The sequence below is a fragment of the Oncorhynchus clarkii genome, chromosome 12 (genome assembly GCF_045791955.1).
Source record: "Oncorhynchus clarkii lewisi isolate Uvic-CL-2024 chromosome 12, UVic_Ocla_1.0, whole genome shotgun sequence".
Taxonomy (NCBI): domain Eukaryota; kingdom Metazoa; phylum Chordata; class Actinopteri; order Salmoniformes; family Salmonidae; genus Oncorhynchus; species Oncorhynchus clarkii.
In genome coordinates, this window is record NC_092158.1 from 88,344,239 (window position 1) to 88,359,085 (window position 14,847).

The window sequence follows — 14,847 nt, forward strand, 5'->3', positions numbered from 1 at the left end:
TTGTATTGTTCTATTCTAGAATGCCTCCATATTCTCTATTCTATAAGTTCTTAGATCTGACACATGCAGAACAGATAACTGTCTCTAACTGAGGCCAGCTTTCAGCAGCTTGTCCAGGCTATCAATGCTCTGACTACAGTAGACCACAGAGTAAGCCTGATATGTCTGGTTAACCTCCATTATCATGGTGTATGATGGAGACTCCAGCATTATCAGTTCTAGTCACAGATAAGCATCATCCCTCCAGCTAAAGGTCAGGTCTTCCCCGGTGGTAACCTCGACTGAGACCTGAAGAATTATCCTACTAGAGTCCTAGGCTTGAGTTCTGTTTTAATTTAGAGTCTAGAGTCTTGAGTACTGAGTCAGTGTGCAGGGGTATAGGTAATGAGTCATCAGTGTGTGGGGTACAGGTACTGAATCAGTGTGCAGGGGTACAGGTACTGAGTCAGTGTGCAGGGGTATAGGTAATGAGTCAGTGTGCAGGGGTAGTGGTACTGAGTCAGTTTTCACGGTTACAGGTTAGTTGAGGTTATTTGTACATGTAGGACTTATCATACGAGTAGAGGTGTTAACCCCGATATCCTGGCTATATTTCTAATCTGGACCTCATACCGTCATGACCATCTAACTCTCCCCAGCTTTGGCTCATCCCTCCTCTCCCCTGTAACTATTCCCCAGGTTGTTAATGTAAATGAAGATGTGTTCTCTGTCAAAATACCTGGTAAAATAAAGATGAAATTAAAACAGAACTCAAGCCTAGGACTCTAGTAGGATAATTCTTCAGGTCTCAGGCAAGGTTACCACCGGGGAAGACCTGACCTTTAGCTGGAGGGATGATGCTTATCTGTGACTAGAACTGATAATGCTGGAGTCTCCATCATACACCATGATAATGGAGGTTAACCAGACATATCAGGCTTACTCTGTGGTCTACTGTAGTCAGAGCATTGATAGCCTGGACAAGCTGCTGAAAGCTGGCCTCAGTTAGAGACAGTTATCTGTTCTGCATGTGTCAGATCTAAGAACTTATAGAATAGAGAATATGGAGGCATTCTAGAATAGAACAATACAATGAGTTATTCTAATGCAGGGATGCTCTTTATTTAAAAACACAAACAGAAGACAGTTTCCAACATTTCGGCTGTATGCCTTTATCAAAAGCATAAACAGTAATGAAATAATTCAATAAAACTATGTTACCTCCAATATTGCGCAGAAATTACTTCATTGTCCAGAAAGGGGAAATGTATCAAATATATGTGCCATGAACCATATATACAGGCTACACTCAAGCAACACCCTTAGTTAAACAACTAGCAACACATTTAGCTAAACAACTAGCAACTACATTTAGTTATACAACTAGCAACTACATTTAGTTAAACAACTAGCAACTACATTTAGTTAAACAACTAGCAACTACATTTAGTTAAACAACTAGCAACTACATTTAGTTAAACAACTAGCAACTACATTTAGTTAAATAACTGAAAAGGACATTTCAGTACAAAGCTCTTTGATCAATATTGAAATAAAGTAACTGCTTTGTGGTCATTCACATATTATCATTAATTACTGCTTCATGGTCATTCATTCATGTATTTCATTGTATGTGTTTCATTCATTCATGTATTGTCGTTCACACCCTTTTTCAGTGACTCTTGGCAAGAAATATACAGGCAAAGACATGTGTCAGCGATTAGGTGATAAAAAAAGTACAAAAAGGATATCATAAAATTCGTAGAAGTAAAAATATGTCATTTAAATACTATTATTTTATGAAATGTAAAAAGGGTTATTTTGAAGTAATTTAACTATGATTATTTCTATGTAATTTAAATAGGAATACATATACATATTAGTTGAAGATGAATCAGAAAAGTACAGAGCATTTAAAATGACTTCATTAGAATTGTCTAAACACATCACAAATTCTGGAAGACATTTTGTAAAGAGGAATTTTAACGACAAATTCAATACCTCAACATATGTGTCAACATTGCGTCTTCATAAGCACAAGGTTCAACATCAACCTCTGATCTCAAGCTCAGTCTGAGGTTTCAGTTTAGCCCACAGTCTGTCCCAGAATGCCTGGTGCTGAAGGGGGTCCTGGGGCCAGTCCAGATAAGTCCTGGTTTTCAGCAGGCGAGCCAGCCTGTGGTGGGCAGACAGACGGCGAGGGGGGATCTTCTCCAGGAAGACCAGAAGGAGGATGTCCCTTTGCTCCAGCTGCAGCCTGTAGGTGGCCAGCTTCATCTCCAGAGAGCACCAGTTACTGCGTAGGTAGTGGCGGCTGACTAGGCAGAGGGTGTGGCGGCTCCGGTAGAGGCTGTCTGTGATGTTCTCCACAATGTCCTTCCCCAGCTGGAAGTCCCTGCTGTGCAGACAGAGGCGCAGGAAAGGAGGACCCCTCTGCTCCAGATTAGGTAGCAGCTCCTCCACCACCCAGCGCTCGTCCTTCCCGCTATAGGAGACAAACGCATCGTAGTGGTAGCGCCCCCTGGTGTTGGATCGCATGGCTTCTAACAGCCAGCCAAGGGTGATGTGGTAGAGGGGGAGGAGGTAGGGGCCGGCCAGAATATGGACCAACACCAATAGCATGAAGAACAGGACTCCCAGGCCAGTCGCAACAAAGAGCACAAAGCCAACCTCGGTTGTGCAGTTGGCTTCTGTGTACTTGACAAAATTAGGTGTGTCTATTCCATTGTCCGACAAGCATATCAAGTCCTCCAAAGCATACATACCGGTTTTAGCATACGGACCAAGCATGATCACTTCAACCTGCCTGCACCCCTTTGCCCATGTAATGAGCCAAGCATTGTCACAACTGCAAAACATCTGTAAAGTATCAAATGTCAAAAGCTTAAGGCTAGAGAGAGGTTCAGTAAAGCTGTAGAATACATTATAAATGTTCTCTATATGCAAATACAACGTTTTCAAAGATTTCAAGTCTTTAGTTAAACTCCCCTCTAAAGAGTAAATCCTGCAGTTGTCAAGTTCCAGATCCTCCAGTTTGGTCAAGTTGTGAAAAATGATGTTGGCAGAATGCTGTATTAAAAGATCCACCTGTCGTAGAGTCAGTTTCCTCAGGTGAATCAGCTGATTAATTGATGTTAAATCAACCCTTTTAGCTGAAAGCTTCGATCTGTAGTCAAATGTCTCCACAGACGTGAAGTACTTTCCCATGAATTCAGATCCACAAAGGAATTCTTCAGCATCAGCATGAAGATGGGTTACAGACTGAAAGAAAGGTCTGTCACAGTCCTGAAATGACACCGTCTGGCCTTTGAGCTGGAGACTCAGGTTCTGTTTAGATGTGATGTTACTGCCGATAGTCAACTGCATTGGCCTCATAGCTGAACTAATGTACAGATGAGTCAGCTGACTCAGAATTCCACCAAATATAAGTGTCAGATTCAGCTTGATCACAGGTTCTGTTAGTGGGTTGTGCACTTGCCCGAGAAACACTTGTCTAAGAGACATGAGGTGTGTGAAAGACATTGCCTCAATGTTGTGAATAAGTGGATTGTTCCTGAGGTCTAACCATGTCAAACTATGTAAACCATAAAATGTGTTTGCATTTATCTGTGTTATCTTATTCCTTGTAATGTCTAAGGACTCCAGATTTGTCAATCCCAGGAAAGCAAAGTCTTCAATGTTTGAAATTAAATTATATTTTATATCCAGATACAGGAGCTTAACAAGACAGATAAATTGTTTAGCAAAAAGCATTTGATTTTTCAACCCTAAAGTGAGATTTGTTAACCATGTTATTGGTTGTTTTTGGAAGGAGCAAATATCAAGTCTGTTGTCTTCCAGGCCGACTATGTTTAATTGACTAAGGTTTTTGAGACTGGAAATAAAATGCCAATCCAAATGGGTAGTAGGATGGAAAGACAAAGGTACACTTAAATACATATATTCTAGCCCAGTGCACAATTCAACACTGGACATAGAGAGGCTGCTTGTATTGAAATTGTTTACAAATATTTTCTTGATTGAAAACAAAAACACTACATTACAGATACTTTCAATATCAATGACATTGATCCCAGAGCAACTGAAGTCCTGGATTTGTTTAATCCCAGACAGGGGAAGGTCCAGTAGGACTTCCTGGCTGAAAGCCCCTGTTAACCTTGTGAGGTTCTGGAGCCAAGCCAGTGAACCTTCCTCTATATGTGTTATTTCACCAAATGATAAGTCAACCCTCGCTAGATTTATAAAAACAGGTGTCATGCTTTCGTTGGTGTTTAAGACAGAGCAGTTTGAAATGATTAACGATTGTATGTTTGGTGCGTCTACATATAACCTAACAAGTGACTTAATATTCATTATTCTGCATGCTATCTCTGACAAATCCTCTAAACAGGGTTCCCTAATGATGAGACTTTGTAACAGAGGAATGCCATGGAAAACATCCGGGGACATTGCTGACAGTCTATAACTCCAAAGAATCAAATGACTTAGGTTGACGAGATCTCTGAATGTATGGGGCCCAATATGACAATCACAGCAATCATAGTCCATTCCCCAATTACTTAAGTACATATGTTGCAGATTTGGAAGGTGACTGTTCCCAGATGGAAGGATTTGAGTAAAACAGCCCTTAATGTACAGGTACTCCAGATCCTGAAACTGAGAGAAAAAGCCCAGAGACATGGATCTATTTTCACCATGTGTCATAAATATGCAGAGGGTATTGATATTAGGGGGAAGTCCAAGTAGATCCTCCTCGATGGCTGTGACATCTTGACAGGCAGCAGTGTAACGTTCGGCATGATGAGGTATGTGGCTGCAGATCCAGGTGGGAAAGTGTTCCAAGTCTTCACTACTGTCATAAATCTGGCATTTAGGATGCATCCATCCACTAGAACTCTGAATCCACAGGAACAGGACGGCAGGGTGGGAAAACATAGATCTCATCTCTTCCAACGTCAGTCAAATCTACTGAGATAATTGTCAGAATAGTTTGGTTCTGGTGGATCTCTGTAGGACGTTGGTTTGATACAGTAAAACCCTTATGAACGCTGTAAACAGTATGGAGTCTCTCGTCTTCTTGTTGTTTGTCAGATGGGTTCCTCCTTGGTAACTAACAGCAGTTCATACATTTTGGTTGTTCCAATGTTCTTCCCTTTCACCCTGCAGTTGAATTGTATCTCAAGGTAACAGGAGTAAATATTTAATGGTTAGTTTGGTTCCAAATGTAAAGAAACAATCAAATGTCCCACAGACAATGAAGAAATGAATGCAGAGCTGCAACGTGTTCTCTGACCGCCACAGTTGATGTCTGAATGTGTCCGAGGAGCAGAATACTGTTTGTACAGCACAGTCACACAGTATGTTAAACAGCTTGTGAAAGTATATTTTTACATGTTTTTTCATGTCTCTCTTTCAGTTCCTGAAAAGAAACTTACAGTCAATAAAAATACAATTGACATGAAGGACCTGTTTGGACATGATAGATTAAAGAAGAGCGTTGAGTCTCACTAAAACATACACAGATTGTAATGAAATATGAATTAGAGTACAGTACTTCATTTTAGTATTACTTTATTGAATTCTCTTGGACATGTAAATATAAATATCAAATGAGGAGGTGGGTATTGTAAGGGTTTTCCTCGTCCTCTTCATCTGTAGAGGAGAGGCGAGAAGGACCAATGCTCAGCGTGGTAAGTGTCCATGGTTTTTTAATAAGAGAAAACTCAAAACATGAACACACTACAAAACAATAAACGTTGCAAAACCCAAAAACAGTCCTATCTGGTGCAGAGAACACAAAGACAGGAAACAACCACCAACAAAACCCAACACAAAACAGGCTACCTAAATATGGTTCCCAATCAGAGACAATGACTAACACCTGCCTCTGATTGAGAACCATATCAGGCCATACATAGAAACGGACAAACTAGACACACAACATAGAATGCCCACCCAGCTCACGTCCTGTCCTGACCAACACTAAAATAAGGAAAACACACAACTATGGTCAGAACCTGACAGGTATACTCGTTAATGTATTTGTGCTGTTGACATTATTAATTATCATTTTAACATTTTAATTATTATTAGTTGTATTACTCTGGGGCTGAAGTCCTCTCCAAAGCCCTGTGATATGCCTCTATAATGGCATTATTACTCAGGGGCTGAAGTCCTCTCCAAAGCCCTGTGATATGCCTCTATAATGACATTATTACTCTGGGGCTGTAGTCCTCTCCAAAGCCCTGTGATATGCCTCTATAATGACATTATTACTCTGGGGCTGAAGTCCTCTCCAAAGCCCTGTGATATGCCTCTATAATGACATTATTACTCTGGGGCTGTAGTCCTCTTCAGAGCCCTGTGACATGCCTCTATAATTACATTATTACTCTGGGGCTGAAGTCCTCTCCAAAGCCCTGTGACATGCCTCTATAATTACATTATTACTCTGGGGCTGAAGTCCTCTCCAAAGCCCTGTGATATGCCTCTATAATGACATTATTACTCTGGGGCTGTAGTCCTCTTCAGAGCCCTGTGACATGCCTCTATAATTACATTATTACTCTGGGGCTGAAGTCCTCTTCAGGGCCCTGTGATATGCTTCTATAATGACATTATTACTCTGGGGCTGAAGTCCTCTTCAGAGCCCTGTGACATGCCTCTATAATTACATTATTACTATGGGGCTGAAGTCCTCTTCAGGGCCCTGTGACATGCCTCTATAATGACATTATTACTCTGGGGCTGAAGTCCTCTTCAGAGCCCTGTGACATGCCTCTATAATGACATTATTACTCTGGGGCTGAAGTCCTCTTCAGAGCCCTGTGACATGCCTCTATAATGACATTATTACTCTGGGGCTGAAGTCCTCTTCAGAGCCCTGTGACATGCTTCTATAATGACATTATTACTCTGGGGCTGTAGTCCTCTTCAGAGCCCTGTGACATGCCTCTATAATGACATTATTACTCTGGGGCTGAAGTCCTCTTCAGGGCCCTGTGACATGCCTCTATAATGACATTATTACTCTGGGGCTGTAGTCCTCTTCAGAGCCCTGTGACATGCCTCTATAATGACATTATTACTCTGGGGCTGAAGTCCTCTCCAAAGCCCTGTGATATGCCTCTATAATGGCATTATTACTCTGGGGCTGTAGTCCTCCTCAGAGCCCTGTGACATGCCTCTATAATGACATTATTACTCTGGGGCTGAAGTCCTCTTCAGGGCCCTGTGATATGCCTCTATAATGACATTATTACTCTGGGGCTGTAGTCCTCCTCAGAGCCCTGTGACATGCCTCTATAATGACATTATTACTCGTGGGCTGTAGTCCTCTTCAGAGCCCTGTGACATGCCTCTATAATTACATTATTACTCTGGGGCTGAAGTCCTCTTCAGAGCCCTGTGACATGCCTCTATAATTACATTATTACTATGGGGCTGAAGTCCTCTTCAGAGCCCTGTGACATGCCTCTATAATGACATTATTACTCTGGGGCTGAAGTCCTCTTCAGGGCCCTGTGACATGCCTCTATAATGGCATTATTACTCTGGGGCTGTTGTCCTCCTCAGAGCCCTGTGACATGCCTCTGTAATGACATTATTACTCTGGGGCTGAAGTCCTCTCCAAAGCCCTGTGATATGCCTCTATAATGGCATTATTACTCTGGGGCTGTTGTCCTCCTCAGAGCCCTGTGACATGCCTCTGTAATGACATTATTACTCTGGGGCTGAAGTCCTCTCCAAAGCCCTGTGATATGCCTCTATAATGGCATTATTACTCTGGGGCTGAAGTCCTCTTCAGGGCCCTGTGATATGCCTCTATAATGACATTATTACTCTGGGGCTGAAGTCCTCTTCAGAGCCCTGTGACATGCCTCTATAATTACATTATTACTCTGGGGCTGAAGTCCTCTTCAGGGCCCTGTGATATGCCTCTATAATGACATTATTACTCTGGGGCTGAAGTCCTCTTCAGAGCCCTGTGACATGCCTCTATAATGACATTATTACTCTGGGGCTGTAGTCCTCTTCAGAGCCCTGTGACATGCCTCTATAATGACATTATTACTCTGGGGCTGAAGTCCTCTTCAGGGCCCTGTGACATGCCTCTATAATTACATTATTACTCTGGGGCTGTAGTCCTCTTCAGAGCCCTGTGACATGCCTCTATAATGACATTATTACTCTGGGGCTGAAGTCCTCTTCAGGGCCCTGTGACATGCCTCTATAATTACATTATTACTATGGGGCTGAAGTCCTCTTCAGGGCCCTGTGACATGCCTCTATAATGACATTATTACTCTGGGGCTGAAGTCCTCTTCAGGGCCCTGTGATATGCCTCTATAATTACATTATTACTATGGGGCTGAAGTCCTCTTCAGGGCCCTGTGACATGCCTCTATAATGACATTATTACTCTGGGGCTGAAGTCCTCTTCAGAGCCCTGTGACATGCCTCTATAATGACATTATTACTCTGGGGCTGAAGTCCTCTTCAGAGCCCTGTGACATGCCTCTATAATGACATTATTACTCTGGGGCTGAAGTCCTCTTCAGAGCCCTGTGACATGCCTCTATAATGACATTATTACTCTGGGGCTGAAGTCCTCTTCAGAGCCCTGTGACATGCCTCTATAATTACATTATTACTCTGGGGCTGTAGTCCTCTTCAGAGCCCTGTGACATGCCTCTATAATGACATTATTACTCTGGGGCTGTAGTCCTCTTCAGAGCCCTGTGACATGCCTCTATAATTACATTATTACTCTGGGGCTGTAGTCCTCTTCAGAGCCCTGTGACATGCCTCTATAATGACATTATTACTCTGGGGCTGTAGTCCTCTTCAGAGCCCTGTGACATGCCTCTATAATGACATTATTACTCTGGGGCTGTAGTCCTCTTCAGAGCCCTGTGACATGCCTCTATAATTACATTATTACTCTATGGGCTGTAGTCCTCTTCAGAGCCCTGTGACATGCCTCTATAATGACATTATTACTCTGGGGCTGAAGTCCTCTTCAGAGCCCTGTGACATGCCTCTATAATGACATTATTACTCTGGGGCTGTAGTCCTCTTCAGAGCCCTGTGACATGCCTCTATAATGACATTATTACTCTGGGCCTGAAGTCCTCTTCAGAGCCCTGTGACATGCCTCTATAATGACATTATTACTCTGGGCCTGAAGTCCTCTTCAGAGCCCTGTGACATGCCTCTATAATGACATTATTACTCTGGGCCTGTAGTCCTCTTCAGAGCCCTGTGACATGCCTCTATAATGACATTATTACTCTGGGGCTGTAGTCCTCTTCAGAGCCCTGTGACATGCCTCTATAATGACATTATTACTCTGGGGCTGAAGTCCTCTTCAGAGCCCTGTGACATGCCTCTATAATTACATTATTACTCTGGGCTGTAGTCCTCTTCAGAGCCCTGTGACATGCCTCTATAATGACATTATTACTCTGGGGCTGTAGTCCTCTTCAGAGCCCTGTGACATGCCTCTATAATGACATTATTACTCTGGGGCTGTAGTCCTCTTCAGAGCCCTGTGACATGCCTCTATAATGACATTATTACTCTATGGGCTGTAGTCCTCTTCAGAGCCCTGTGACATGCCTCTATAATGACATTATTACTCTGGGGCTTTAGTCCTCTTCAGAGCCCTGTGACATGCCTCTATAATGACATTATTACTCTATGGGCTGTAGTCCTCTTCAGAGCCCTGTGACATGCCTCTATAATGACATTATTACTCTGGGGCTGTAGTCCTCTTCAGAGCCCTGTGACATGCCTCTATAATGACATTATTACTCTGGGGCTGAAGTCCTCTTCAGAGCCCTGTGACATGCCTCTATAATTACATTATTACTCTATGGGCTGTAGTCCTCTTCAGAGCCCTGTGACATGCCTCTATAATTACATTATTACTCTGGGGCTGTAGTCCTCTTCAGAGCCCTGTGACATGCCTCTATAATTACATTATTACTCTATGGGCTGTAGTCCTCTTCAGAGCCCTGTGACATGCCTCTATAATGACATTATTACTCTGGGGCTGTAGTCCTCTTCAGAGCCCTGTGACATGCCTCTATAATTACATTATTACTCTGGGGCTGTAGTCCTCTTCAGAGCCCTGTGACATGCCTCTATAATGACATTATTACTCTGGGGCTGTAGTCCTCTTCAGAGCCCTGTGACATGCCTCTATAATGACATTATTACTCTGGGGCTGTAGTCCTCTTCAGAGCCCTGTGACATGCCTCTATAATGACATTATTACTCTGGGGCTGTAGTCCTCTTCAGAGCCCTGTGACATGCCTCTCTAATTACATTATTACTCTGGGGCTGTAGTCCTCTTCAGAGCCCTGTGACATGCCTCTATAATGACATTATTACTCTGGGGCTGTAGTCCTCTTCAGAGCCCTGTGACATGCCTCTATAATGACATTATTACTCTGGGGCTGAAGTCCTCTTCAGAGCCCTGTGACATGCCTCTATAATGACATTATTACTCTGGGGCTGTAGTCCTCTTCAGAGCCCTGTGACATGCCTCTATAATGACATTATTACTCTGGGGCTGTAGTCCTCTTCAGAGCCCTGTGACATGCCTCTCTAATTACATTATTACTCTGGGGCTGTAGTCCTCTTCAGAGCCCTGTGACATGCCTCTCTAATTACATTATTACTCTGGGGCTGTAGTCCTCTTCAGAGCCCTGTGACATGCCTCTATAATGACATTATTACTCTGGGGCTGTAGTCCTCTTCAGAGCCCTGTGACATGCCTCTATAATGACATTATTACTCTGGGGCTGTAGTCCTCTTCAGAGCCCTGTGACATGCCTCTATAATGACATTATTACTCTATGGGCTGTAGTCCTCTTCAGAGCCCTGTGACATGCCTCTATACTGACATTATTACTCTATGGGCTGTAGTCCTCTTCAGAGCCATGTGACATGCCTCTATAATGACATTATTACTCTGGGGCTGTAGTCCTCTTCAGAGCCCTGTGACATGCCTCTATAAAGACATTATTACTCTGGGACTGTAGTCCTCTTCAGAGCCCTGTGACATGCCTCTATAATGACATTATTACTCTGGGCCTGAAGTCCTCTTCAGAGCCCTGTGACATGCCTCTATAATTACATTATTACTCTGGGCCTGAAGTCCTCTTCAGAGCCCTGTGACATGCCTCTATAATGACATTATTACTCTGGGGTCTGTAGTCCTCTTCAGAGCCCTGTGACATGCCTCTATAATGACATTATTACTCTGGGCCTGAAGTCCTCTTCAGAGCCCTGTGACATGCCTCTATAATGCCATTATTACTCTGGGGCTGTAGTCCTCTTCAGAGCCCTGTGACATGCCTCTATAATGACATTATTACTCTGGGCCTGTAGTCCTCTTCAGAGCCCTGTGACATGCCTCTATAATGACATTATTACTCTGGGGCTGTAGTCCTCTTCAGAGCCCTGTGACATGCCTCAATAATGACATTATTACTCTGGGCTGCATGCTTTGCTCCACTCTTGTTAGATATCCTACTGTACTCACTATCCTACTATACTCCTACGGTATCAAATACATGTGTAATGAACCATATACAGGCAACACTCAAGCAACACATTTATTTCAACAACTAGCAACAAATGTTGTTCAAAATCTAGCAACACATTTAGTTAAACTACTAGCAACTACATTTAGTTAAACAGCTAGCATATTTAGAGGTCTTGCTCACACTGGCTACCGAGAGCGTTATCACAGTCATCCAAAACAGCTGGTGCTCTTGTGGATGCTTCAGTGCTGCTTTCCACAATGCATTTAACTCATCTGGTAGGTTCCCTGGGCTCACTGGCTTTCACTTTGTAGTCCGTAATAGTTTTCAAGCCCTGCCACATCAGACGAGCATCTTTTCTTGTTTGATGGTTCGGCTGAGGGCATAGCAAGATTTCTTAAAGGCGGTCAGATTAGTGTCCCGCTCCTTGAAAGCAGCAGCTCTAGCCTTTAGCTCGGTGCGGATGTTGCCTGTAATCCATGGTTTCTGGTTTGGATATGTACGTGCGGTCACTGTGGGGACGACATTGTCGATGCACTTATTGATGAAGCCGATGACTGAGGTGGTATACTTTTGAATGTCATTGGATGAATCCTGTAACATGTTCCAGTTTTTGCTAGCAAAACAGTCCTGAAGCGTAGCATCCGCGTCATCTGACCACTTCCGTATTGAGCGAGTCACTGGTGCTTCCTGCTTTAGTTTTTGCTTGTATGCAGGAATCAGGAGGATAGACTTATTGTCATATATGCCAAATGGAGGGCTGGGGAGAGCTTAGTACGCATCTCTGTGTGTGGAGTAAAAATGGTCTTGAATTGATTTCCTCTTGTTGCACATGTGACATGCTGGTAAAGATTAGGTAAAACTGATTTAAGTTTGCCTGCATTAATGTCCCCTGCCACTAGGAGCGCCGCTCCTGGGTGAGCATTTTCTTGTTTGCTTATGGCCTTATAGAGTTGGTTGAGTGCAGTCTTAGTGCCAGCATCGGTCTGTGGTGGTAAATAGACGGCTATAAACAATATAGATGAGAACTATCTTGGTAGATAGTGTAGTCTACAGCTTACTTTAAGGTACTCTACCTCAGGCGGGCAATAGCTCGAGACTTCCTTCGATATCGTGCAACACCACCTGTTATTTGCAAAAAGACATAGTCCTCCGCCCCATGTCTTACCAGACACCGCTGTTCTCGAGACTTCTTTAATATTAGACATCGCGCACCAGCTGTTGTCACACCCTGGCCATAAAGAGGTTTTTATTAGCCCCTCTCTAATTCTCTCTTTCTCTCAGAGGACCTGAGCCCTAGGACCATGCCTCAGGATTACCTGGCATGATGACTCCTTGCTGTCCCAAATTAACCTGGCCGTGCTGCTGCTCCAGTTTCAACTGTTCTGCCTGTGTCTATGGAACCCTGACCTGTTCACCTGATGTACTACCCTGTCACGAACCTGCTGTTTTCGACTATCTCTCTACCTACCGCACCTGCTGTCTCTAAATCTGAATGATCGGCTATGAGAAACCAACTGACATTTTACTCCTGAGGTGCTGACCTGATGCACCCTCCAACAACCACTGTGATTATTATTATTATTATTTGACCCTGCTGCTCATCTATGAACGCTTGAACATCTTGGACATGCACTGTTATAGTCTCCACCCGGCACAGCCAGAAGAGGACTGGCCACCACTCAGAGCCTGGTTCCTCTCTAGGTTTCTTCCTATGTTCCTGCCTTTCTTGGGAGTTTTTCCTAGCCACCGTGATTCTACATCTGCGTTGCTTGCAGTTTCTGGTTTTATGCTGGGTTTCTGTATAGCACTTTGTGACATAGGCTGATGTAAAATGGACTTTATAAATACATACATTTGATTGATTGATTGAAACAGCCTTCAACACTGCTAGCAGACACTATGAATACCTGGTGATGCCATTCGGTCTGACCAATGCTCCTGCTGTGTTGCAGGCCTTGGTTAATGATGTTCTCCATGACATGTTGAACTGGTTTGTGTTCGTCTTTTCCCGCTCAGCTCAAGAACACGTTTTCCACGTCCGACAGGTCCTCCAGCATCTCATGAAGAACCAGCTTTTTGTCAAACCTGAAAAATGTGATTCCCATCACTCTACCATCTCCTTCCTTGGATATGTGAAAGCTGCTGGGACTGTGCAGATGGATCCAGGAAAGGTAAGAGCACCCACCTCTTCCAAGGTCCCGTTCACATTAAGCACCTCTCCACCAACCCTCCCATATTGATCCAACCGGATCCGTCCCGTCAGCTTGTGGTGGAGGTAGACGCCTCGGATGCGAGAGTGCTGGCCGTCCTGTCCCAGCATTCTGCCCTGGGCCTTAAACTACATCCATGCGCATTCCTCTCCCATCGTCTTTACGCCACAGATGGGAATTATGATGTGTGGAATCGAGAACTGCATGCGGTGAAGATGGCATTAGAGGAGAGGAGACACTGGTTAGAGGGGGCGGAACGTCCGTTCATAGTGTGGACGGACCACAAGAACCTGGAATATTTTCGCATCGCCAAGCGTCTCAACTCCAGGCAAGCTCAGTGGGCCGGTTCAAATTCACCATCTCCTGGACACACTTTCATGCCTCTAGCCCCACATCTACACCCTCGGACCCAGAGACCAATCCTCCTACCTCAGATGCTGCCCGCTCCACGGTCCTGGAATGGGCTCGTTCCTCCAGGCTTGCCTGTCACCCTGGTTCCCGTGAGACCCTGGCCTTTGTGCGACAACGCTTTTGGGGTCACACCATGGTCCCTGACGTCTCCGCGTTCGTCGCCGCCTTCACTGCCAGTGCTTAGAACAAGACTGATCCCCAGCCTGCCTGCAGTTCTGAACCTTACGGACTCTGCCCTGGATTACTGACCTCTGCCCGCCCTTGACCTGTCGTTTGCCTGCCGCCTGTTTTTGTAATAACCGTTTATTATTCTTAACTGTCTTCATCTGGGTCTTATCCTCAGGTCTGATAACTACAGTCCCAGAGTAATAATGTCATTCTAGAAGCATGGGCTCTGAAGAGGACAACAGCCCCAGAGTAATAATGTCATTATAGAGGCATGTCACAGGGCTCTGAAGAGGACTACAGCCCCAGAGTAATGATGTCATTATAGAGCCTTGGTCTCTGATGAGGACTACAGCCCACGAGTAATAATGTCATTATAGAGGCATGTCACAGGGCTCTGAGGAGGACAACAGCCCCAGAGTAATAATGCCATTATAGAGGCATATCACAGGGCTTTGGAGAGGACTTCAGCCCCAGAGTAATAATGTCATTATAGAGGCATGTCACAGGGCTCTGAGGAGGAC

The 14,847-nt window shown here is 44.2% G+C and overlaps 1 protein-coding gene across 1 annotated transcript; it reads right to left on the reverse strand.

Annotated features, from left to right (window-relative positions):
• Nucleotides 1-2,028: 2,028 nt before the first annotated feature.
• LOC139422584 (toll-like receptor 13) lies at nt 2,029-3,354 on the reverse strand. The gene is made up of 2 exons (XM_071173726.1): nt 2,446-3,354; nt 2,029-2,364 (listed from the first exon to the last, which is right to left on the reverse strand). The coding sequence occupies exons 1-2, from the start codon at nt 3,352-3,354 to the stop codon at nt 2,029-2,031; spliced, it is 1,245 nt and encodes a 414-aa protein (XP_071029827.1).
• Nucleotides 3,355-14,847: the final 11,493 nt, after the last annotated feature.

What these genes read in the sequence shown, in the direction of transcription:
- LOC139422584 (XM_071173726.1), bottom strand. Translation starts at nt 3,354, where the DNA reads ATGAGGCCAATGCAGTTGACTATCGGCAGTAACATCACATCTAAACAG. An exon ending in GCGGGAAGGACGAGCGCTGG is followed by an intron (nt 2,365 to 2,445) that starts GTGGTGGAGGAG and finishes AGGGACTTCCAG; the next exon opens with CTGGGGAAGGACATTGTGGA.